General features: G+C 44.6%; 1 protein-coding gene across 1 annotated transcript in view; it reads right to left on the reverse strand.

The window, feature by feature from the left end:
• LOC102499849 (lipopolysaccharide-responsive and beige-like anchor protein) overlaps window positions 1-16,525 on the reverse strand; it is a 358,799-nt gene that overhangs the window by 41,470 nt on the left and 300,804 nt on the right. The window contains exons 14-16 of the mRNA XM_006162336.2: window positions 14,727-14,904; window positions 8,417-8,479; window positions 263-418 (exon numbers count right to left, since the gene is read on the reverse strand). Coding sequence (XP_006162398.1) covers window positions 263-418; window positions 8,417-8,479; window positions 14,727-14,904 — 397 coding nt within the window. The remainder of the gene's footprint in view (window positions 1-262; window positions 419-8,416; window positions 8,480-14,726; window positions 14,905-16,525) is intronic.

Here is a 16,525-nt window from a genome sequence, read left to right on the forward strand (position 1 = left end):
CGCAGAATTTTTTTCTTTCCTCCTCCTAATTCTTCCTATTCCAAAACTGGAAAATCGCTGAGTGATTTTCAGAAGTCAGAGGATCATGGCCGTGTGCGACCCCCCCCCCCAATGTCATATGACCTTGAAGTCAGAGGGCGAGAATCAGTTGCATCCTTCCAGAACTTGCTGAGGTTAAGTTTAAAAATTCCAAGCCATTGAGGTAATGAAATATGAAACAAAAAAAAAAAAAAAAAAAGAGGAAAAAGTAAATTGACATTGCCTGTGTCCGTAGAGTAGACTCGGAAACTCTTATCCCAGAAGCCGCACACGAGGATGTAGCGGTTGTCCGAAGTGATGACAAAGCACTGCGAATGGACTTGAATACTCTGGTCTAGAAGGTCGGTGATTTGCCTCCTGTGCGTTCCCGTATTGCTGGCTGTGGGAAGAGAGGAAGAAAAAACCCTACAAAATCTGCGTGGGCAAAGTCATCCTATAGTTTGTCATATTGAGGGTAAAAGAGGAAAGGGGACACATTCCAAAATAAGAATACTTTGCATGTTTTAGTTGCTATAGGGTACACATGTTTGCTGGAGAGAGACAGAGAGAAAGGACTCAAACACACCTCCGCCTGGGTGGGGTTGGGGGGACCGGCCACGCTGCAACCTCTTCTCCTCCATTCTCTCAAGATTGTGGGCACACATGCACTCATGCCCAGTGTGTTTTTCCAGCCACTGGATGCAAGATTTGAACTGTGTAGTTGGCCACGTGGGATCTAGCCACCTCAATCACCATGCTACCGGCTAGCCCAAGAGTACTTGCACTTTCATTTTCATCATAATCATATGTGCTATAGGGCGTGTGCACTCGCCAGACAGACAGAGAGAGACAGAGAGACAGAAAGCGAGAAATCACCCCCCAGGGGGGATGGCCACACCGCAATCCCTTCTCCTTCATTCTCCTCTCGGGATCTTGGGCATGCACGCACACGCGCCTGGCGTGAGTTTAAGCTGCCGGGTCCAGGACTTGAACCGTGGTTGACTACGTGGGAGTCCAGCGACATAGCTATTACGCTAACTGCTGGTCCCAGCATAATCATATGTGAAAACACAAATAAGACATAGTCTGCTGCTGGAAGAAGGTGGGTAACTAAATTCAACATCTCAGTGAAAAACAGTTGCTTGGAGGAAAGAAATACGAACACACTATAATTTCAAGACAGTATGCAATGCGCAGAACACGCTTCCTAGCTCTCAGGCAGGGCCAAACGAGATTACAACCTGCAGCCGGCCTCGCAGTGAGGTTTGTGTTTGCTGACAATCTCATTACATCTATTGTCATGAGAATGGATTCATGTTGTGACAATCTATTACCTTTAACGTTTTGTCACTGGGAAGAGATATTAGGATTTAAATGTCATATATGTGAAATATTGTAACATCTTGTACTACTTTGACTTGAACGGCTCTTTAATTTGACTGGATGGGAACTCCCTCTTCCCCAGTTACAGCTGCACTTGTGTGCACAGAAAGGGTGGGGCGACAATTTATTAAAGATGCTTGTAATTGGAAAAGTCAAAACACAGCAGACTGCCACGGTCTCGCTCCTTACTTAAGGAATAAAACAAGACAGCCTGGCAGTACGCTTTCCAAGCGCTCCCGAGCACCTGAGATGGGGTTTGTCACAAGACAGGAGGTCGGACACAGCGACACCAAGCACGCGGGAAGAGTAATAATCCTCTAGAAATACAATATCGAACGTGCCATTATCGGAAAAGTCATTTTCACGGACATGCCTTTTTTGGACATTATGAGGTCAACCAAATAGAAAGCTTTGTTTCTAGTGATCTAAGGGTTATTTTATGTTGACTTTCTGATCCAAATAATGTTTCTTATGCTGCTATAGGAAGCTTGATTGTAGCAGAAATGAATAGAGCAAACAACACATTTCTATATCTGATGATTACGTTCTCTTCATTGAAAACCATGGTCTTCCATTTGGAGGAGAGGGGGGAATGATCAATACCTTGTTGATAAAAATATGTGGTGGAGAAAAACTTTAAATGGAAAAATGCCTATATTATATTCATCGTATATAATAGCTAAGTTAATGAGGGTAGTTTAATAAAAGGCTTAGAAACTGAAACAGAAGGAAGAAAGTGTTCGAGATACCCCTCATGGGTGTGCTGGGAGTCAGTGGAGACACAGGACTGAAGTGTCCCCTGCCCTCATGGTGCGCATGGCACAGTGAGCATGCACATATGCATGGGAACACTGCAAAAGGCTGCCAGTGGCTGCTGACACGACCTAACCATTTAAGAACAATAAATAACTACGGGCCAGCAGGTGGGATGGGGGTTAAGGCACTGGATTCCCACATGGCTGACTATGGTTCGAGTCCTGGACCTAGTGGCTTGAAAATCATGATGGGTACATGTGTACATGAGCCCAAAATTCTGAGAGGAGAATGGAGGAGTAGGGATTGGGGCGTGGCCATCCCCCTGGGGGTGATTTCTCACTTTCTGTTTCTGTCTCTCTCCAGTGAGCACACATAGCTTATGGCAAAACAAACAAAGAATATTACGTACCTGCTGGATAATGTAGGCTTCCTATGCTTTGGGAGTAGTAATAGGCTAGAAATCAATAGCAGTAGTAAAAGAGGATGGAATTCTCGGATAGTTCAGAATTATTTTCCCTTCTCCTTCCACACACAGGACGGTGCCGGAAGAGGAGAGAAGCTCTCGTGGACATCACAGTGTTTCAGAGAGGCAGTGCCCCATGGCGGTGACGCTGTGTGATATAACTTTTGTTTTCTTTTAAATTCTAAGAAATCTAGCAATTAAAACAAAGCATGGGAGACTTCCTACACTGGTTACCGCAGTACTGCCTTCCACGTGAGAACTTCAGCAATGCTCATGTTTGCCAGTGGGTATGTGACGGTTACTCCTATGATGGAAATTCCTTCTCTGGTCATTTCATGGGGTGATCTCTTGGAAGGACCTCCTAAGCAGATCTGGAGGTGTGCCTGCTTTTGAGCCGAGTGACCACAGAGTTCCTGTGGATAATGCCTGATGCCCCTTCAGCCTTCAGATGGACTCTGTTCCAAGCAAGTCCTCCTCTGTCACTGAGCACTGCAAAGTCCCTTCTTCCTATCCCCTTCTATCCCTCACCACAGGCTTTCCATGATCTCGTTTTCTCTAGTTAGACTCTTGAGACTCAGGACTGAAAGTATTTTTATTCGATGAAAATTAGGCATATTTGTCTAGATAAGCAGTCTTCAAACTGGGGCATGCATGCCCCTGAGGGTAAAAGCTGTCCCAAGGGATATGGAGGCACAGATGGTTTTAAGGGGATCCATTTCTAGTTCTTCAACTTTCATATATTCTTTTGCCTGACACCGATTTGCCTGAGAACTCTCCCGTGAGTTTTCCTTTCTTACCTCCCCTTTTCCCGTACCCCTCTGACACTACATGGAAAAAAGGCTTATTCCCACCCATGAAGCATCTTACTATAGTGCTTTACCACAGGGGATAGAAATCTCCTGAAGCCAAATGAAGGGACAGTTGAAAATGCTGATGTGATGAATACAGTGCCTAGGTATCAGACCATCTGCAGGCTGGGTGGCCTCCAATTCACAGCTTTCAACACAATGAGATGAAGATCTAATCGTGCAGTCAGTGGACAGATCATTGAAAATAAGTTTCAAGGACAGACTGTTCAAATGATCGATAATTTGGGGGACCAGCAGGTGGCATGGTGGTTAAGGCGCTGGATAGTCCCACATGGCTGACCATGGTTCAAGTCCTGGACCTGGTGGCTTGCTTTCTAACTTTCTCTCTCTCTCTCTCTCTCTTTGTGTGTACTCTGGACCTGGTGGCTTGCTTTCTCGCTTTCTCTCTCTGTGTGTGTGTGTGTGTGTGTGAGTGTCTGTGTGTGCGTCCTGGACCTGGTGGCTTGCGTGCTCACTCTCTCTCTCTCTCTCTCTCTCTCTCTCTCTCTCTCTCTCTCTCTCTCTCTCTCTCTCTCTCTCTCTCTCTCTCTTTCTCTCTGTATGTCTCTCTCTGGACAAAATAAAATAAGTGAATGAATAAATAAACCTTTTAAAAATTATCGATAATTTAATAATAGACATAAAAATAATTCTTAGTAATAGAGCACTATACTATATGAACATTGCCATGTAACTCAGAAATAGTTCAACGACTTGAGTGACATTGTAGACATCTTTAACATCTGTGTGACATCTTTCCTTTCCTGTCTGTTTTGTTATGGGAGTAACCTTCCTTAGAGCCTCCACACACTGTAAGCATGCTTTGAAAATCAGATCGCATCTTGCAAAGATTTACAACTATTATGTGTAAATTACAAAATTATTATCTATGGGTTACAATCTTTTTAAAAGCAGAGCTATATGGTCATAGGAACATCTGAAATCTAAATTTACATACAGATGTTTAATTTTGCTGATATATTTTTAGTGCTGAAAAGTATAATGGTAATCACTCTTTTTGTTGTTTGCTTTTTTACGTTTTTGCCATAGGGCACTTGCACTCCCTAGAGAGAGACTAAGAGAGGGAAAGTGAGAAATCACCTCCTAGGGGGGATGGCCATGCCATGTCGCTTCTCCTCCATCCTCATGTCAGGATTTTGGGCACGTAAGCACATGCACCAGTGTGATATTCAACCGTGGTCAGCCATGTGGGAGTCTAGCACAGGACCTTAACCACCATGCCACCTGCTGGTCCCAGTAATCACTTCTTAAAAGTTAAGATATCGGGACCAGCAGCAGTTTGTGTAATGATTATGCTGCTGGACCTCCAAGTAGTTAACGGTGACACGAGTCCTAGACCCGGTGGCTTAAAACTCTCGCCAGGTGCATGTGCGTGCGTGCCCAGGATCCCGAGAGGAAAATGGAGGGGAAGGTATTACAGTGTGGCCATTCCCCTGGGGGATGATTTCTCGCTTTCTGTCTCTCTGGCGAGTGCATGTACCTTATAGCAAAAAGCTGTCTTTTAAAAAAATAGTTAAGATATTATGTGGGGGAAGTAGACTGAAAATATAGATACAAGATAAACAATAAATCTTGCGAAACTGTTAAGGGCTTTTAGTAAAATTTTTTAAAACAGAAAATGTTGTGTGTCAATTTCCACTGATATACAGATGCCATTGGATGTATAAAAATTGTTTTTATACTATGTCAGAAATTATTGCCTTTGAAGGGGTTGGTAGGTGGTGTGGTGGCTTAGGGCACTGGATTCCCACATGCCTGACCATAGTTTGAGTCCCAGACCTGGAGGCTTGTTTTCTCACTTTCCCTCTCTCTCTCTCTTTCTCTTGCTCTGTCCCTCTCTGGTCAAATTAAAGTAAATAAATAAATTGATAAAATTAAATAATTCTTTAGGGGCCGGCAGGTGGCATGGCGGATAAAGGTGTTGGACTCCCACATGGGCTGACCACGGTTCGAGTCCTAGAACTGGTCGCTTGCTTTCTTGCTTTCCCTTTCTCTCTTTCACTGTCTCCGTCTGGTCAAATTATAGAAATAATAATAACAGGGACCAGCAGTTGGCATAATGGCTATGTCGCTGACTCCCATGTAGTCTCGGACTTGGTGGCATAAACTCAATGCTGGGCACATGTGCGTACATGCCCAAGTCCCGAGAGGAGAATGGAGGAGAAGGGATTGTGGAGTGGCTATCCCCCCGGGGGGGGGGATGTTTTGCTTTCTGTCTCTCTGTCTCTCTGTCTCTCTCTGTCTTTCTGTGAGCGCACACGCCCTATAGCAAAAAATCTCTCAAAAAAAATAATAACAGTAACAAATGGAATTCAGTAAATAAATAATTCTTTTTTTTTTTAAATGATTATCTTTGCAACTCTGTAACATTATAATGAAGACTTTTAGATGTCACCTTAAAGATGTATGAGCAGGGGCCAGTCAGTGGTGTGTGGTTAAGATGGCAGGATCCCACAGGCTGACCGAGGTTAGAGTCTGGACTCACTGGCCTGAAGCGTTTGGGGCCTGGGCGCCTGACCACATTCCCAACAGGAGGGAGAAATGGAGGAAGAGAAGGAGTTGTGGTGGGAACACGTCTCGTGGGGTGTGCTTTCACTCTCTCTCTCCCCTCCACCCCCATGAGCATATGTACCTTTGGGCAAATTAAAAGAAAAAAAAAAAAAAAGGTAAGAGCAGATACAAGTTTTTATTTTCCTTTTTGGAGAGATTTTTAGCCATAGGATACCTGCGCTTGCCAGAGAGGCAGAAAGACAGAAAGCAAGAAATCTTTCTGGCTGCGATCCCCCCAGGAGTGGATAGCCATGCTGCAATCCCTTCTCCCTTCACCTCCTGAGATCTTGGGCACACATGCGCATGTGCCCAGCATGAGTTTCAAGTCAGTGGGTCGGGCACTTGAACCACACTAGGCAATGTGGGAGTCCAGAGACATAACCGCTACGCCATCTGCTGGCCCCCAAAGGTACATGGTGTTAAACATTTATTTTAGTGGGTGGAAGAGCAAGAGTCTGATGACCAGCAATGGAGAGCAGGGAATGCAAATGATGGCTGCAGGCCAAGTCCAGTTCTTTAGGTACAGGTTGTGTAAATAAAGTTTTATTGGGACACGGCCAAGTGCATTTGTTCAGATCGTCTGGGTGGCTTCCGTGCTATGACGGTAAAGTAGTTGTGTCTGAGTTTTTCTGGCCCAGAAAACCTAAAATGTTTTACTACCTGGCCCTCTACTGAAAAAATGTCCCTGTGCTTAGTCGCAAAGATTACAAGGGCTGAATTCTTCAAGTAGCCTTTCCACTGTAAGATCGCCATTGTCAAGGTTTAAAGGAAACAATAGGTTTACGATTCAGGAGGAACCCTTCCAATGACTTAGCAAATGGTCTTTATTATTTTCCTGACTTTTAAAACTACCCAAATGAGCAGTTTACAATTTTTTTTGAGAGTTTTTTTGCTATAGGGCGCGTGCGCTCGCCCCAAAGAGAGAGACAGAGAGACAGAAAGCGAGAAATCACGCCCCCCCCCCAGGGGGGATGGCCATGTCGCAATCACTTCTCCTCCATTTTCCTCTTGGGATCTTGGGCACGCACACACACGCACCCGGTGTAAGTTTAAACCACTGGGTCCGAGACTCGAACCGCAGTTGACTACATGGAAGTCCAGCGACATAGCCATTACGCTAACTGCTGGTCCCCATTTTTTAAAATATCTGACAAATCGTATGTTCTCAAAGCAAGATAAGGTTTAGGGGCCGGCGTAGTTTTTATCCTACATACAGATAATTACTTCTTAGATCTCTGCTTATATCTGGGGAACCGATAGCTGAATTGATTTGGAGCTTAAGGTTATTTTTGTTCCTCCTGAGAGACCACCAGCAAGTAGTAGCCATGTAGCTGTCCACGGGAATAATTGTTTTAAAAACAAAAAGCGTTGGATGCCCCATCGAGAACATTTGGATCTAAACATAATGCATCTGCCCGTTCACACGCTTTCTTTCGAAACTTTAAAATGAACAGATTTACTTGTGCTACGGAAATTCAATGAAATTTACAAGCCAAACACCCAGCAGGTAAATGCCTGCAGCCAGGCTCTTAGGGTTTCCCATTCTATACGTTATTGAAGAGCCTCTTCGACCTCAAGTCTTAACCTTCTCGGTGATGGCCCATCTGAAATCCCCACGCATAGGATGACAAATGCCAAACCCAAAAAGCATCACGGCAATTAAATATTCCAAGTCCCCAGGTGTGCTCATTTCACCCCAGTGGCACTCACTCACTGGTCCCCTTCCTACTTTTACCCCCCTGAACAAATTTAACCTCAGTGGCAATTTATAGGACCCCAGGAAAATGAATACAAATATCTTAACACGACCAGTGGCTGGGCAATCTATTGCGACTTGGAAACTGCTCTGCAATGGCACATTAATCCCCTCAGAGTGAACGGAGGGTCCGGGAAGAAAGGATTGATCTCCTTTAATGATGAAACCCTGGCACGACCGTTTTATTTTTCAAACACGGGGCTGCTAAGAACCCCACTGTTATTATGAAAATCTCCCTAGCAAAGGAGCCCCGTCGCATTACCGGCGCGCCAATTCATCATAACGTGCCTCGCTCCTGCTCATCAACAAGTCTGAGTGATGAAAAGATCCAATATTACCCTGACAGTACTTCACGCGCATTCTCAATCACACATTATTACAGCATCCATATTAATTTTCGGTGACACGCGTCCTAGGCCTGTTCAAATTAGGCAAACCAACGAGGGGGAGTTGATGAAATACCAGCATAGCCACAGCTCATTGCATTCCAATTTGCATGCAAATGGTTTATCAGGAAAATTCCATTCCCAGCAACCAGCAAGTGAAAAACAACTGTAATCTGCACTTCAGGGCCACCATACAGAGCTTAATGAATCGCAAAGAGAGAAGGAAGTGACAGACCTATGAGAGGATCGATTTCCACTGGCAGCTGGTATGGCTGGTCTTGCACAGCACCTTGATGAGCTAGAAGGCACATAAGAAAAAAAAAAAAAAAAGGCGTTATTTTTCATATAGAAACTCCATCCAAATGCGCAAGTCAAACCTTCTGGAGAATTGTCTCCAACCTCCCGATGCTCTCGCACCGTTTGGTGAAATTTAAAGAAGGGAAATCCAGGTGCTTTTATGGGTAGCTTATTAAACATTTATTTTAGATTAGCGCTGCTCTGAACATGTGCCATCCGCAGAGGCTCCAGTCCTGGGCCATAAGCTATAGCAGATGCTTGACTGGCAACCTCAGAGGCTGCAGCAAAACAAAATTAAGTGGTGAAGCGTGCTGAAGACAAAATGTGACAACCATCTGCTGACTGTAGCAAATACTATTTTTTCGTTACTTCTTAAAAAGGCAGTTTTGAATGCGGCAGCACAAAGGAGCCACCAAATGTCAATTTATGATGGAGGAAGGGAAAGCTCTCAGTCAGGGGACATTTAATGTTTCATCCATCACCTGAAATCAATCAATTTCAAGTTTGAATAAAAATAAAGCAAGCTATCCGCAGATAAATGCTTGAGTTAAATGCGTTTGGCTGAGATATTTTCTTAAAGATTGAATGGAGGGTTTTAAGAAAAGTGGATTAATATTTAATATTTTCAGAGTTTCCATTTAAAACTACTCGGAGAAGCCCGCAAGGACCAAAAATCAATCTATACTAAGAAGAGTCTATTCAATTCTCAAAATGGTTTTAAAGATTCAGGTGCACTCATGTTGTAACTGCAGAGAGAGAGAGTTTGCAGGCTGCTGCCCTGTGAGAGGAGGACTCAGGTGGAGGACTGGGTTGGGATCAGGGGCTGCCGCTGGGCAACTTGGGCAAATCTTAAACCCTAAGAAGAAGGGTTTGGAATAGACGATCTCTCTCTCTCTCTCTCTCTCTCTCTTTTTTTTTTTTGGAGAGGTTTTCGCTCGCCAGGCAGACAGAGAGCGACATAGAGACAGAAAGCGAGAAATCACCCCCCAGAGGGGATGGTCACACCGTAATCCCTTCTCCTCCATTCTCCTCTCAGGATCTTGGGCATGCATGCACATGCGCCCGGCGTGAGTTTTAAGTCACCGAGTCTGGGACATGAACCATGGTCGACTATGTGGGAGTTCAGCGACACAGCCATTACTCTAACTGCTGGTTCCCAGGAATAGACGATCTCTTCAACTTCACAGTTTTGGCAGTTAAATCCTGGACCCCTTTCCAAACTATTTTCCCCAAATGACTCAGCTTTTCACCCTGGACAGTATCCACCTCTGACAGGCTCATGAGCACTTATAGTCCTGCTTAGTCAGCATTAGAGCTTGCTTAATTGCATCGGATTTTAGGAAATCTTTCTGTCCTTTGAGGGGCTGAAAATAAAAATGGGGTAAATTTCAATGAGTTCACTACGTTATTTTAAAACTCACTGCATCATCATTTCCTCGGTTGGTAAATATGAACTATTTAAGGATATTTAGACAATCTTGAACACTGATGAAATACCCATGCATACATAATATTGGCACTAAAAATTATAGTTGAATGTGTGTAAGAAACTAAATTATCTAAAGAAGGGACGCCAGGATGACATTCCTTTGTTTACTGAAGGTATCTGTTTTTGCTAGTAAATACATTGCAGGATGGGGTCAAGATGGTGGTGCAACAGTAAAACCCAACACTCTGCAGACAATCCCACATAGAAAGGTTCCTGGTTCAAGCCCAGAGACCTCTATTGGTATGCCAGGTGCATGCTTGCCCCTGATCCAGGGCTGGCCCCTGATGTAGGGTGTTGTCTTTCCTTATCTCTGTCTCCTTCTATCTCACTTGTGAGATGAATGAATGCAGGCATGCATGGATGAATAAATCAATAAAAATTAAAAAAAGAAGAAGTAGCAAAACTTAAAGGAACCACAGGGTAGTTATAAGAAATGATCAGAGGAAATCGTAGTCTCTGGTCTACCCAGCGGTGTACTTCCAGCACTGCCAGTGTCAACCACACTAACACCTTCGGACAGACATTCCTCTGCTTCGCTGAGAACTTGGGATCATAGAGACATTAAAACCAAACTTCCAGCGAATGAGGTTAAGGAGGTACAGTCATGCCTCAAAAGCTAGTTCCGCCACTGCCTGTGTAACCTTGGGCTCACTGCAGAGACTCTGTTCCAACTGCCTGATCAGCAAAACGGGTTGGATGGGCTAGGCTGAGCCACATGAAGTCGCCAGTTTCTGACCATTCTGACCTACAAAAAAAGGCACTTTCGTGGAGTTCAACCTAAATATAGACCCTCCAGCCTCAAGTCATTGAGGGGGTTGAGTAAGTGCATGGAAAATGACTTAAACGGTACTTAGAAAATGCTCCATAAACATTAGCTACTGCTCCTTGATGTTCTTGGAGGTCCTTCAAGATCTCTGAATGAGAAGGGAGGAGGAGGATGATTTCTTTCCTACATGAGAATCCGGATGGTACTCAGTACTCCCAGAAATGACCGGAGCTAGCTATCTAATGAATGAGCTATAGAAACCAGAGATGGGGGGGGGGTGAACGAGTCAATAAAAACAGAAGAGGGGGGGGGGAGGACACAGTCTATAAAAGAAAAATCAACATAATGAAATCTAATACATACTAAAGAAAAACTGTCAGGGTTTGTTTGTTTATTTATACCTACTAGGGAGTACGTGCGCTCATAGGGTAGAGGTGAGGAGAGAGAGGGAGAAATCCCCGCCTTCCCCCCAGGGGGCATGATCATGCCACAAGCCTCTCTCCTCCATTTCTCCCTCCAGTTGGGGGTTTGGGCACGCATTTGGCATGTTTTTCAAGCCACCACGGCCAAGATTTGAACTACGTGTGGGACCATGTGGGATCTAGCTTCTAGCTTCTTTAACCACCTGGAACTGGGCTGGTCCTGACGTTTGGTTTAAATCAAGGCATACTGACCGGCAGAGATGGCGTAAGACAACACAAAGGGTCAGATTCATGTACACATACCTGAAATGAGGTATGGATTGACTAGAATGGATTCTTAATCTTTCCCGATGTTGGTACAACTCAGAATTGGAGATCACATTCGGGGACCAGCAGATGGTGTAATGGTTACATCACTAGACTCCATGTAGTCAACCATGGTTTGAATCCTGGATCCGATGGCTTAAAACTGACTCTGAGCGTGTGTGTGTGGGTGTGCACGCGTGTGCGCGCATGTGCCCAAAATCCCAAGAGAATGGAGAAGGGACTGCTGTGTGGCCATCCCCTCTGAGGGGGGTGATTTCTCACATTCTGTCTGTCTCTCCAGTGAGCACACGTACCCTATAGCAAAAATCTCTCAAAACAACAGCAACAACAAAGAATTGGAGGTCACATTCTATTAGCAGAAAGATAATCACCAGTGGGGTATTGCCACGTTATCACTCTCTGTTTATCTGGTGAAAAATGCTCTTGTAAAGGGTGAATATGGCTAATAATACACAAAAGGCTCACAGAGAAGAACTGCTGGCCGAGCAGCTGTGGACCTATGCAGTTCCACCTGCTCTTACCTTCCAGGAAGATGAGCCTGGGCTGGAGACAGTGGGATGCACTATGGACCCTCCAACAGGGGGCCTCTACCTTTAAGTCACTTGACACATTTACAGAGAAACTGGGACTGGGGACGAGAACCCCTGATCACCAAGGACTAAGGGAAATGAGCATTGCCATCAGGGACACGGGCTTGCTCTAAAGGGGAATGTCAGGCACAGGGTCAGCTGCAATCGGAATACCCGCTGGAGGCCTGGCCCAGCGTCAGCTGGGCTGCTCGGGCCTGCCGAGCTAAGCCTAACTGCAGACAGGGGAGGACAACAGCCAGGGCTCTGCAGCAGTGAGGAAGTTTGCCCCTCCTCACCTCTGCTGTCCCCCTGTTTAAACTGAAGTTCTCAGAGCGGCCACAACCAGCCACCCAGGCTAAGCGTCATTGGTCATGGTCCTGATGTCACACATGGTGACGAATTTGTAGAACTCTAGGGTAAGTGCACACAGAGAGGGTAAGTCCTCTGGTGTTTCTGAACCAGCGTGGTTCTCTTCTAGAACAGGAGGATTTCGAGACACCAGAAATCACGTTTCTTAAATCACAACCTTCAGTCCCTGGATATGTCATCCGCACACACGTTTACCTCCGTAAGTGAGGTTGGGTTGAAGGAAAAGGGAATAAAAGGACCTAATAATAGAGACAGTACGTGACTGCCTCCGTTTGTTCTGTCTCTGCTTTTTCTGAAATCTATTCTCTAATTAAATATTGGCATCCTTCTCATTATTTTATTTCCAAATGGCCAGGAAGATGGCTATATTTAATTGGTTCTTACGCCAACCATGAATTTGTTGTGATGGGGCCTTGTGAAGCTTAGTCAGTACCAAGTTTTTGTCTGAATGTCAGTCTGGTCCCATTCTAGAAGAACTTGGATTTAATTTGGCATGAAGTCCTCGTTCAAGAATCTGTACCTCTGCAAACATTTCAGGCACTCTCATGAGCGGGGAGAAACACTTTTTATTCTCATGCATGCTTTGCAGGTTTAATGACAAGAGAACGATCGATCTTTGGAATAGTTTGAGGGGAAAAAATGTTTTCCAGGTCTTTCAAAGATTTTCCTTCTTAAAAAATAAAAACTTTGGGGCCTGCGGGTGGAACGGTGGTCAAGGGCATTGGACTCCCACTGTGCAAGTCCCAGACCTGATGGCTTGTTTTCTCCCTTTCCCTGTCTCTCTCTGTCTCAGGTCAAATGAAAAAATAACAATGATAAATGGAATTAAATAAATAAATCCATCTTTAAAAAATAAAAGCTTCTAACTAGTGGCCAAAAAAAAAGTGCTAAACCCAAGTCCTCACGGTCCTGTTCTAACAAGCAGCAATACATCACAGAGGGGCAGTCACAAAACCCAAGCCAGAAAACCTGGGTTCAAATTCAGCCACTCTGCTACAGACCAGCCACTGTGTGGCTAGATGAAGCCAGCTCCCTGGGCTCGGCATCTTCTGGTAGGAGGAGATACACTCACACCAGGGGTTCCCTACTCCCCAGCCAGGGACTGGTGCTGGTCCGTGGCCTGCTGCCCTGTCCCCCTCAGCTGGCTGCACAGTGAGGGTGGGCGCCAGCCAGCGAAGAGGCTTGCTCTGTGTTTGCAGCCTCTCCCCATCACTTGCACTGCTGCCTGGGCTCCGCCCCGTCGGTCAGCGGTGGGATAGCTGCTCAAGGGCCCTCAGACTCTATTCTTTGTTGCATGATTGTTTCATCGTATATTACAAAGTGCGAGTGGTAGAAATGGGTGCACAGTGGATGGGGTGTGCTTGGGGCACCCTGGAACCAACCCTTCACCCCAGTCTGTGGAAAGACTGTCTTCCATTAGGCTGGTTCCTGGTTCTGGGAAGGCTGGGATCCCTGCTCTACATCTCTTCAAACGTGGATGGTTTATGATCATTATCTAACTTTTTTTTTTTTTTTTTTTTAAATTTCAGTTGAGTGGGACTATTCAATTCAATGGAGGACTAGCAGGTGCTTATGGCTGTGGGGAATTTTGGCTGCGTAATTTAAGCATTCTTTTTCTTTCATCAACAGCAAAAACAAACAAAAAACGTGAACAGAAAGGTAGTTTCTAACACATAGTAGATCGTTGGAAGCGTTACTGAGTAAGTGAAGGAGTAAATGGAAAAAAAGAGAAACATCTGATAAATACGCACTTTTTATGGAAACAACACGGAGTGTAATTGTGCTAAAATATTACATCACAAATGCTATTTATCTTTAAAAACAAAGACCAACTACCAGATGCCAAAGAACAGATTGTATTCCCCATGTCTGCTGTATGCCTCAGATGGGACATCTTTGAGTTTGCACAACTGTTACTTTGATTCAGACTAATGCTTGCAAATGACAAGTGAAATGCTGAGACAGATCGAAGTAGACACCGCAATTTCTTTTTGTTGTGGTTGCTGGGTTTTTGTCAAGGGTGTGTGTACTCGTTGGAGAGAAACAGAGGGAAAGTGCGAAATTGCCCCCCAAAGGGGATGGTCACACCTCAGTCGCTTCTTTCCCATTTTCTTCTTGAGATTTTGGGCACACACACACACACGTGTACGTGCCTGGTGTGATTTTCAAACCGCAAGGTCCAGGACTTGACCCATCATCAGCCATGCAGCACCCGGCGTCCAAACCACCACAGTACCTGCTGGCCCCACAACAACAGCTTAGTCTTTGGCAGTTACTCTGCCTCAGAACGACATTGCTTTACTTACCAGGAAGGTTGTGCCATTTGTTCACGGCAAACAGCCTGTTCGCAGTGACTGTGATCACAGCAGGAGTCGCCAAGCCGGGCTGGGTGTTGGCTGCCACGTGAGTGACAGGGGAGTTGGAGGGAAACTTGAGGACCATGATCACGTCCTGCTGGGCTTGGTCTGTGAACATCAACGGACTCTGCAGGAGGAGATACTGTTGAGTGGGCATGACAAGACCCAAATGCACAAGGAACGAAGGATGAAGACAAGGAAGAGAGGGTGCAGGAAGAGAAGAGGAGAATCACGTTAATCCGAGTTGCAAGTGAACGCAAGGAAAGCAGAAGAGCTTGCGGGACAGCGATTATGACTGGCTTGACCTGTGTCATTAGCTGACATGTTTCGTGACCAAGGTAGATAGGACACTTGAACAGAAATACTTCCAAAACCTGTTATCTTTTATTCACTCCCTTCCAAAGCCTCCCCACCAACTTGAAAAACTAAAACAATCATTTGACTTCGATTTTTAAATAGGCACAATACTGAGGATCGTCTTAAACCATTGCAGTTGCTACCATGTGCCATTGAAGGATGTTAGAACACAGAATAAATTAATTAATTACAAATGAGAATAGGCATAAAAGCAAGCCAAGGGAATTTCTGAAGATCAAAAGTTGGGATGAGTTAGCACGGAGATTTTGGCAACTGAATCAAGAGATAATGAAAAGAAATACACTTATACGCAATAGTTAGGCAGCATGCATATATTACCACGATAAAGAATGTATGAACGTACTATACCAACTTAATTATAAAGGTGTTTGGAAGCAATGCATAATTAAATGTAGTTGTAAAAACAATATATTTATATAGTGCACCAAGTCATAAACACTGCCTATTGTCATGCAAATGCCACTATCTGCTGGAGCCAGGGAGAAAGAGGGATACCTCCATGCCCCTCCTTTTCCTTGGTTAAAACAAAACAAAACAAACAAACTAACTAACTAAACCTCGAGATTTTTTTTGATTTCTCCTTTGAAAAGCAGAAAGGAATTGAAAATGTTGAACGCGACACTGTCTGTTTTAATAACCTGCAAGAAAAGCGATAGGGAAGGCTATGAGCGATTTGGAACATGCCTATGTGACCCGAGACCCATACACCCCTCCTCCGATTCACTGGCTCTGTTGACAGTTCTGGTGGCTTGCACCGTCGGTGCCCTGTGTGTGTTTGCAGTGCTTTCCCGCCACGTCTGTTTCCTCATAGCTGATTAGTATCATTCAGAATCGAAACCCTTTGATGAAATGCCTCTGGCTGCTTCCCTACTGTCATATTTCAAAACACCAGGTATATGGAAATGTGTGGGCCCATAGATTTAACACATATTTATTCAGAAGTGCTAATAAAAAATTAAATACATTTGCATTTTTATTATCAGTCCTTTTAAAAAAGTTATTAAGAGTACTTAGAAAAACATATTGCAGTAAGAATTCCTATTTGCACTCTTTGCATAAAGGTGTAAATAAAGGCAACTAATAAGCTACCCAGACACCCTTCTGAGCAAGTGGCTAAAAGCCAATCAATATTATGAGTTAATCCTCCCTGGATGCTCATTCAATTAAAGGTGTCAGTAATGCCTCATCTGATGTGGCCTCAATTAAATCCAACTATCTGATGGTGTGAAAACACAGGGGGATACAGCAACAGCAGCAAAACCAAACTAATAGGCAGCCTTCGTGTGCCTGCTAATTACTACACCTGGTGTATATTATGGTGCGGGCACTTAACGCAGCACGAGGTGGCTTTCATTTCTGCCATGTTCTGA

This window comes from Tupaia chinensis, unplaced genomic scaffold (assembly GCF_000334495.1).
Source record: "Tupaia chinensis unplaced genomic scaffold, TupChi_1.0 Scaffold139871_1, whole genome shotgun sequence".
NCBI lineage: Eukaryota > Metazoa > Chordata > Mammalia > Scandentia > Tupaiidae > Tupaia > Tupaia belangeri.